The sequence below is a fragment of the Pelodiscus sinensis genome, chromosome 3 (assembly GCF_049634645.1).
Source record: "Pelodiscus sinensis isolate JC-2024 chromosome 3, ASM4963464v1, whole genome shotgun sequence".
Lineage (NCBI taxonomy): Eukaryota > Metazoa > Chordata > Testudines > Trionychidae > Pelodiscus > Pelodiscus sinensis.
This window is the reverse complement of record NC_134713.1, coordinates 165,941,527-165,951,663: the sequence shown is the minus strand read 5'-3', so window position 1 is coordinate 165,951,663 and position 10,137 is coordinate 165,941,527. Positions and strand designations below refer to the sequence as shown.

General features: G+C 36.4%; 1 protein-coding gene across 3 annotated transcripts in view; it reads left to right on the top strand.

The window, feature by feature from the left end:
- Positions 1-7,239, top strand: part of CAMKMT (calmodulin-lysine N-methyltransferase) — a 361,359-nt gene extending 354,120 nt beyond the window's left edge. For 2 of the 3 annotated variants that reach the window (XM_075925419.1, XM_006125469.4), the window contains one exon: positions 1,570-7,239. In XM_075925419.1, coding sequence (XP_075781534.1) covers positions 1,570-1,659 — 90 coding nt within the window. In that variant the 3' untranslated portion in view covers positions 1,660-7,239. Of the gene's footprint in view, positions 1-29; positions 678-1,569 lie in introns of those variants that run through there. The other variant, XM_006125470.4, reaches the window with a different exon arrangement.
- The last annotated feature ends 2,898 nt before the right edge of the window (positions 7,240-10,137 follow it).

Sequence of the window (10,137 nt, the reverse complement as noted above, 5' to 3'; positions counted from 1 at the left end):
TTGTAGTATTTTCTTTTTCCTTCCTCCAGGAAATTATTCAGCCGTACTATCTTCCCCCACTCCAGTAACTGGATTTTAGTAAGCAAGTAAAAGAGAAATGTCCAAGAAAGAGACATTGACTGATGTATCCCATTCTGCCTTTGTTAAAGAAAATCTATTACATAATTTTGCTGGATTTCTGTCTTAGTGAAATAGTTGGAGCTCATAAAATGCTATGATCTGAATATAATGTGTAGTTTGCTGATTTTAAACCTGCCAGAATATTGTGAAACGGAAGAGTAATCCTGTGCAAACAAAGTGAACCACCTGTGGTAAAGTTAAAGATCTTGGGAAGCAGATTGTCATTACTTTAGTAATTATACACAAACACCTCTTAATAAAGTGGATTAGAATTTAAAGAATAGATTGGCTTTATGTTCCATTATGAAAAAAGGAAAAGTGTGTTAATTACTCATGAACAGTAACTTACACTGAAACACTTCAAAGTTGAAGAATATGATATAAAAAGACCTTTGGTGAAATAACTTTAGTAATCTGGAGATATAGGCCAATTAAAATCCTTAATTTATTCCATGGAGAAAAAAGGCATAACAATGTTGATTAAGAACAGTATTGATCTTTAATCTGATATTTCTTGTGTTTTTCTGATTTGTGTCCATATTCAATGCACATTTTTGCTTTTTCCCTTTTGACTTTGTATTTAAACAAATTATGAAAATAAAACTTTTATAAAATCTTATAAAAACTATTATTTGTGGGAGAATCATTTATGGGAGGATTGCTCATTTACCATGATAATATGTATTTATATATTATAAATGTATTCGCAAGAATAACCTTATCTGAATAAGCCATTCTTGTCAACTGCCTGAACACACATTTATCATTACAAAAATATTTTAGTATATACCAGAAGCATTCAAATAACCTAGCTATAGTAGTGCAAATGGTTCTGCTCTAATTACTGGTACTCCTATAATTCTGTATTAATAAAAGAATTTTGAATTGCATGTCATTAATAAATAAGCCCATCAGAAGCTGCATTATAGCCTTTGAAATGGCTTAGGCCCATACAAACCTTCCTGTTGTGTCAAGGTATTACAGGGGTCCCCAAACAGTTGGCGATCTTAAGTACCAAATCTCTTGCAATACTGAGGCACTATGGGGTAGGTTAAGGATAAAGTTTCAGCCTTCATTCTGAATGTCCTTGCTTTGTGGATTTAAGACAGTTCCTAAGTCTCATTTGAATCTAGTTTAATCAATTGAGTAATGCAGTAATGTGTAAATATATAGCACAGAAATTTTTATAAGCATCATGCCACTTTTTCTTCATCAACTGGAAAAAATGCAGTTACAAACATATGATATCTTTATTATACAGTGCTGTGTCTGTGATAGTATTTCACATTAAACTTTTTGGCTGTTACAGGCTGTTTAATCAGTTGTAATATTGTTAACACTAAGAAATACTAAGAAATATAATTAGCTAAGAAGTAAATATTATGTTGTGTTTGTAGTTTAAAATTTTGTTAACATTCATTTGCTTACTTGTTCTATTTTTATTTTCAGTTGAAAAAAGAAGAAAAAGATACATATGAAGAAAACATCCATTACCCCTTTCTTCTTGTTTTAACCAAACATGAAAAGGAGATGAAATAATTTTTTATAATGACAAATGAAAACTAATTATATGTGTGTGTGATTTATTTTTTCTGAGTGGCTATCATAAAAATATGATAAGGCAAATTTGTTTCATTTATTGCTCTGAAGAAACCTTGTGAGACACTCTGTCATTTTAGGAACTTATTGTTCTCAATTATATTTCCACCTTAAAATTGGTATGTATATATTTACAAGGTTCTAAAGCTAGTTTTCCTTCTCTCGTATGCCTTCCAGCTTGGATGTTTGTTAATCTCTCTAAACATGATTTCTTTGTTTGTATTTGAAAGCACATACATCATATGCTTTGTGGTTGTATTTGGCCAGTTGAAAGTGCTAAAGATTTCTAATTCAGTTAGAGAGCAAATAGTTTCCTCAAGATCTTTAAAAAGTGCACATAAAAAACCTCATAGATTTTTCTTTTGCCTTTCTTGAATTTCCCCTGATGATTTTTTCAAGCCATGCAAAATTGAAATGTTCTAACTTGTTTTGGTGATTTCTTAATTTTTTCCGCTGTAGCTACATAAGACATTATGCATCAGACAAAAGCCTCATAAACTGACCATTTGTCCTTTGGACACAATAGCTTGCCCAGCCCTCTGCTCCTCCTCTCCAATTATGTGTGATTAGTCTCAGTGTGTTGTGTCAAGAAGGGGGAGTGTGCTGAGTGCTTATTATCTGGTTAGGTACAAGAAGAGCACATTTGGTTCTGACTATGAATGAAAAGTGAGCCTTTATCAGAACTAAAATCTAACTGATGCTGTTTAACAAACCTCTTTAAAAACAGATCTTGTCCTAAGACATTCTGAATGCTATGGCAACTAGGGAATTTTCTTTTAAACACAATCAAACAATCATGTTATTCAAACTAGGTGTGTATTGTGATATATTGCGGTTCAAGTGTTTTGTAAATGTTTAATATAGTGCTGAGAAAGGACAGCTGTCCTACAAAGAAACATGATCGTATTCTTCTTTTCTAATGTTTTAATAAAATGTTCTACTGATTTCTTGAACTAGAAGGCGGGGTTTTAAAGGAATCCGCACAATCTTTTTAACCAAAACACTTTTAGAATGGTAAAAAACCACAATCAGACACTTAGTGTTATTAAATGTGCAGTTTCATATTGAAATACATTAAAATAATTACATTTGGTCAATGCTCTTCCTCTCACATTTAACAAACTGAGAGGTATGTAAACTGCTAGCTTATACAAGTTCTTTTCTCTTCACTACTATCCCCAAACAAATTTTTTCACCATCAGTTTGCATGTCCTTGTATTCAACACTTTTTATGCTCCATTAGAGCACCTAGATGGATCTCAGAAGGCATAGGTCAAGTCGCAGTTAGATCATACATTTCTTTCTCACAAAAACTTGAATTGCAATGCCAAGTGATGGGCTAACATCACAATAACAGCAATTTATTCCTCTTTTGATAAAACAGCAGTCTATTCTCAGGATTAGATAAAGACCAGGGGCAATGCAAACCAGCCATTTATCCTAGCAGTTCAGCAGTAGATCTCCTTTATGGATGTTGTAGGTCTCATGTTCTAAGTCTTGATAGAAAAATATTTTCTGATAGGAATAGTTTAAAGCTGTTGTAAAGATCCTTTTGGTCAATTTTTGTTGTTTGGACTTACAGCAAAAGATATGTTTTTCCTAAGAAATGGATCCAAGGAAATCTTTGTAATCAACAAAGAAAAGCCAAAGACACAGTGAAATATGAAAAAAATACACATTCTTTCTGCCTCTCTAAGAAGGGCTTCAGAATATTCTGTACAATATAATCTAATAAAGGTATGTAGTTTTCAGAAATAAAACCATTGTCATTGGAAATAGTGTATTTTGCAATTTATTTCTGCAGGGAATAAGCAAGTTTACTAAAATGAACAGCTAGTTACTGCTTTTTTATAAAAAAAAAAGGAGTAGTGTTAGTATAAGCTGTTGCACTAAGTACTGGATATCTTACTTTAAGAGAGTACTTGTTGGAGCTTTACCAAAGAACATGTTTGGGGTTTGATTTTGCAAATACTTACACATTGGAGCTCAAAAGTGAGTACAGCTACTCCTGCGCATAAAAGTTTATAGTATTGGGTCCATAATGTGTAAATTTTCAGTATTTGGTTAAATGTTTGATAATTTCAAAATCTGTACTCTTAAAAGTACAAAGTTGGAGGGGTTTCTTGTGTGCACATTTTAAATACTGCTTTTTAAATTACATCTTTTAGATTTACAGTCTTTAAAAGGTAAAGGTGATTGGAAAAACTTTCTGATTTGTCAGATTTTAATAAAAAGCCATGATTTTTTAAATTTAGATTATAAAGATCTCTGCTTAAAGAATGTTATGTTCATAGGCCACCAAATGAAGCTCATTAAAGGTAAATGTGTCAAAGTCCAATATGTGTCCTGCTTTAACTACTGTCTAAAGGGTCTTTGATACTCTGTATTTTAATGTTATACAGATTATTTCATTTTTAAAGGAATATTTGAGTTGCACAGTTGATGTCTGTAAGGTACTCTGAAGATGAAAAGCATGATATAAATGCTGTGTATTATATTCCTGGACAGTACAGGGGAAGAGAAGAAGAGGTAGACAGAAGAAGAGATGGACTAACATAAAAGTGTGGATAGGAATGGACTTCACAGAAATTCAAGCACTGGTGCCCAATCTTCAGGGGTGGAAACTGGTTAATTTCTCATCAGTGATGGTTCCCCAATGACCAATGCAGTTATGGGAGTGATGATGAAGAAGATGATTCTTATGTTGTCTGTAGCAGCCAATGAGAACTTTGTTCAGATACAGCGAAAGAAGGATGGGAGACATATCATATGGTCTGGGAGTACCCAGCAAATAAAAATTTACAGTGTAGATAATGACATGTTCATTTCAACATAGGATGGTTTCTGCCAGCTCCTCTCTTTTTCCATTTAGGTTCCCCAGTCTGGGACCTTACCACCTCTGATCCCACCACACAATACTTAAGGTGAGCTATAAAAAAAGGGGGGTTGATTGCTGCTGTAACAGTCATAGGATCCGCAATCATTGCCCTTTGTTCTGACCTTTCAACCAACACCTTCTATTTAAATCCCTTACCAAGCCATCTGTCTAGTCACTGTTAACCCTTCCCTATCGAGTCCCCGCACTGGACAGCCATCCCACACTTATAGAAAGAGTTACATCATTGCTTAATTCCCTTTCCTGCTCAACATAACAAAGCCTTTCTGAACCTGTGGTGAGGAAGGCAGGAAAAAAAATCCCACTCCACCTAGGCCAATCTGATGGTGTCAGAAAAATTCCTTGCCAGGCCCTGGAGAAAGGAACAGCAAGGAATAATCTGGTGTTTTGCCACCTCCAAGAAGACAGAGAGTGTTGTTCTTCCTGTTCCAGCAACAAAGACCTCTCCCAACAGGCTTGTCCCTTTTCAAAATCCCAGACTTTCCAGTCCCTGGGGAAGAGTCAGCATTGCCACTGCCCCTTTTTCAGCGGCTTCTGACTCTTGGTTCCCCTACTATCTATAAAGCACTATTCCCTCCTCCCCAGCAAACCAGAAAACTCTCCCATTTGCCACTTAAAGGCGCAGTGTGGTCTTTAGACTGATATAATTTTTCCTTTAACTATTTCATGAACTTCAGATGAAAATTGCTTGCTCCTCCTTATTCAGATTAAAATGTCAGCTAGCTATAGTCTTTAGACTATGAAATGCAAAAAGCAAAAGCTGGTTATATGAAAGAAAAGTCCAAAATATGTACTAAATCTAAATTTGCATAGGAGATCTTCTAGACAAGGGTACCTGAACGAAGGAGTGTGGGAACAATTTGTACAATGAGAGTGTTGAGAGCTATTGAACTAAACTGTAAATTATTTATATGCTGGCAATCACTTCAAGCCAGGGGATGCGGTAGCACCCCCACTACAGTTACTTCTAGCAAATAGGCCTGAATGGTTTTGATGCCAATCTTTTTGTTAGCATTTTAACAGAACATAAAAATAAAGCTTTAAGTGATGAGAGAGTGCTGGATTTGTGAGGAAGGATGGTCTTATGAATGAGGCACATCGTGGAGTCAAGAAACGTTATCTCTGGTACAGACAGAAGAAGAGATGTTGCTCAAATGTAGAATTCCTGTATGTTTTTGGGAGGGTCAGATAGGGTGCCCTGACTGACATGCCTGTGCTGAGAGGGAACGGGGAATAAGATCTATACCACCTCTCTAAACCTTGAGCTTGGCAGTTTAAGGGTAAGCATGTGCTTCATGCTCATTGAACCTTCCCGTTACTGTCTCCCTGAACAAAACAGCAGGGAGAGGCAGGACCATTGCTCTACTACCTCAATGTGCCAACCAGCATCACTGACTTAGCATGAGGGTGGAAGCGACCAGTAGTAATCCTCTACTAGCCAAGGCCTGAAGCATTTCACCCTGAAGCAAAAGAGTAGCAACCATGTTACTGTCTTAGGTGAGGAAAATGATAAACGCACAATTAGCCTTCATCTTTTGGTGCCTCACTCTTTTCATTTTTAAGAATAAGGAGTGAGGAGTGGTTAAGCTGAATCCAGATTGCTTGCAAAGTGCTTTAAAATTATCATGTGGAAGATGCTGTAGAAGTTATTCCTATGGAGAGTAACTAACCATTTATAATACTTTTTTTTCCTCAAAGATTTGGTGGGAGACAGAGAATTTGTCCTTCTATACTTCTCACTTCAATTTTTAGATTCAATGGTTGATTAAGATAATGAGAACCCCTCACTGCCATATTTCAACAGCCTGATGCCCCTCCTAAATTGATCAAGGTATTTTAACGGATTGATGAGCTTGGTTTCAAATGCTATCTTACTTTGTTATTATTTGTATTATAATAGCACTTACAGGCCCCACCCAAGAATGAGGACCTTTTGTGCTAGCTGCTGTACTAACCTAAAGAGCCAGTCTATAAATGGAAGAGTCCACAATCTAAAGAAATAAAGGGTCAGAGAAAGAAAATGACTACAAAAGTGTGTGACAGTCCAGAATTGAACCCAGATTTTCTGAGTCCCAGGGCTGTGACTTAACAAGAAGATTCCTTTCCTTTCTGACCTGTGGTCTTTTTTCAAACAGCTGAATATAATGAACTTCCTAACATTTTTGCATTTTAAAAACATATGGTTTTTCAAGCCTTGTGCTTAGTCAACAGCTGGATTATTGCCCAAAAGCCTATGACACTGCCAGGGCTGGATCAGAGCGAGACATTTTCCATCTATGTCCAACAGGGATGTTGGATCTTCAGTATTCTTAGCAAGTGTAATCTGTGTGGAAGGCAGAGGGAAGATGTATGGACAAGTAGTCCAGATGGCATTCCACAGCCTGAGAAAATACAAGTTGACCCATGAATCTAGATTAAACTCAACAAATGCAAAAGCTCTAAAATACAAAGAGTTGTTGTGGCCATCAATTGTGAAACAACAACATTTGTTAGCATAGAATGCTAATAAATAAATATTTGAAAAAGAATTCTTACATTTGCTGAATTTTTCTGTTGCTACTGATATTAAATCAATGTAATAACAGTTGTAAAAGATTGCTTATTAAAAACAAAATGAAAAGATGCTCTGTGTTAGACTTATGCCTAATTTAGATCTAAAATTTTGTTTCAGCATGACAAGTTATTAGCAAAGAATAGATTTGAGCATTCTATTTGCTTTATGCCTTGATAGCACATGAATTGTAAGAGGCTGTTATTTTTCATCTGACTTCAATTAATGTACTTTTAAAATGATTAAACATATCATGCTGTGACTTCTAAAATGTCAGGAAGCCTGTAAACTTGGGAGACAGGAATGTAATAAAATAGGTAATAGGAGATTCAATAGTTAATAGAGGCCCTGAAGTATGAGTGTATACAGTAGCTCTATATTGGAAACTGTGCAAATGAAGATGGCTTAGTATTGCAAACTGAGGAAGAAAATTGTTTTTAATTAGCACCTTCATAAGAACTGCTGATTAATACTGTTTGGTTTGGTGAAAAGCTTTCAGCTGAGTAATTTGTACAGCCATTACAACAGTTTTGTTAGACCAGGACTCCTGTTGTTAAACACAAACAGCAGATGATAATGGTGGAAGATGAGTTTGTCATGTAACAATTTACCTTATTGAAAAAAGCTTTATATAAAACCAAATACAGTAGGTACCAGCAGAAATCACATATTTTAAATCCTTCCAAAATTGCAGTGTGCCATGCTAGTATGTTTTTTTTTCATGGACTAGAAACAGATTTTATATCATTTATAAAATTATATATACAATTTAAATGTGTTGTAGCATGGACAGACCACTTTATTGGTAATGCTTTACATCAGGATAGTAAAGTGGTAGCGTATTCAAACACCTTCTAAGTATACAAAGTGGTTTTAAAAATTGAAATGTAATTAAGTAATATTATTCACATGCAAATGTATGTGTGTGGTTTATGCACTGAAATTATGTTCCATGTTTGTGCAAGATGTAGCATTTATACCTAAGGTTTTTAAGGAGATTTTTCCTAGAACAACTATTATCAACTGCTTTGGCTTACCATTTTTATTCAAGTGACAATTAAAAATAAAAATTCTCTAGCCATATTTGTTAATATGGGAAAATGCATATTTTAGTTACCCCCTGCAAGATGTCTAGTGCACTGTCTAGAAACAGAAGAACTTTTATTAAATGAATAACAATAAAGGAATATATGCACTAAATTATTACACTAACTAAGGATGGTAAGAACTGTAAATTATTGGAGTGCCGTAATAGAACATGAGAGTTTTTCTGTAGACAGGCCTTTGGGGTAATAACAAGGGTTGAGACTCGCGACAGTGCCAAATAAGCTTTAGACAGCATAATAGTCTGCAAAGAAAAGCCACAGAGCACTAATGTGAAAGAAGAGCTGTCCACCACATGCAGCAAAAATCACCAAAGGTCATTTTATGGTAGCAATTGTGACATAAAATTGGTGGTCATGCTACATGTCTAATACTCAGCACAGCTTTATAAATGATGGGCCCCTAGCGATGGCTGTCATTAAGTGCTTTCATCATAATAAACTTTAAACTGTTGGCTTTATGAATCGCCAGCCAGCTTCAGCTGTTCGTTGGATGGAGCTTGCAGTGCCTTAAGTGTGACAAGGCCTATTAGGAACTGCAACCATGTTTCAAGCGTACTTGGCTTTCCCACTCCTGGGGTGATTGCTGCCTATTAAACGGCATCTGGGAAGATTTTCCTCCAGCAATCTCTGATCAAGAGCTTTTTTGGGCTTTGACCTGCATTTCCTTCAAGACTTTCTCTGAGGAGTTTTATAAGAGCAAAACTCCAGAGGATTTATAGCCACTTCTGATTAATACCTTTTCAGTTTTTCTAGCAACTCTCCCACTGCTACATAGAGAAAAGCTTTCATTGTTCCTAAGGTGCTTATTTGTGACCTTTTCTCTGCTTTCTGATTCCCTCTAACATGTTCTCAGTGAAATCCTTGGTGTGTAACCAAGACAGTTGTTGAAGTTGTTGCAGCTTTTACACAGACTGGCTTTGATATATACATATATTTTAAATAAATACATTTAGGTTTATTTTTAAATTTCAAAATTAATATCACAGCTTGCTAGCAATCCAGTTAAAAATAAGCAGCCTCAACTCATTCCCCTATATAACAATTGCTAAAATTCTCATTCCATCAAAGGTAAATACGAAGCAAATATCCGAAGGGTGTATGGGTATATATGTAATATAACCCTCTCCTTCAAACCGCCACCTTCCCAAACCCCTAGGAGAAGAAATGGGCCTTCTGTAAAGTAATGTAGGCACACGGTTCATATAGATGTGCTCTGGCAGATCCATGGGGGAAGAACATTCCAAAGTGGAAAGGCTTTCATGGAAATTGCCCTGCCAGCAGATCCCTCTCTTTTATAGTAAGCTTGTTGCTGCTTCAGTTCCTCTGCTCCCTGCAGCCGTGGCATCATGGGACTTGATGTGCAGCAGCCCCTCAGGTAACTGGGTTCCAAGCCACTTAAGTCTTTTAAAGGCAGGGGACAACACTTGGAATTAATGGCAAATGTAGTTAGTGGACCTCTCTGCACATCTTCATTTTCAGCACCCCTGTCCCCTGTCCAGGACCCAGCCAAGAAAAAAATTCTCTCTTATCCCTCCCATTTTTCATTCTCTTTGGCTGTGTCTACATTGGCATCCCTTTCCGGAAAAGGGATGCTAATGAGACACATCGCAATTGCAAATCCGCGGGGGATTTAAATATCCCCCGCAGCATTTGCATTTACACGGCAGCCGCTTTTTTCCGGCTTGGGATAAGCTGGAGAAAAGCGCCAGTCTAGACGTGATTCTCCGGAAAATAAACCCTTTTCCGGAGGATCTCTTATTCCTACAGAATTGACACTTAGGGTAGGGGGCATCAAAGCCCCCTCCCCGGGGCTGGTTGCATCTGGGAGCAGAACAGCATGGTGGGAGGGAGACAGAGAGGGCAGC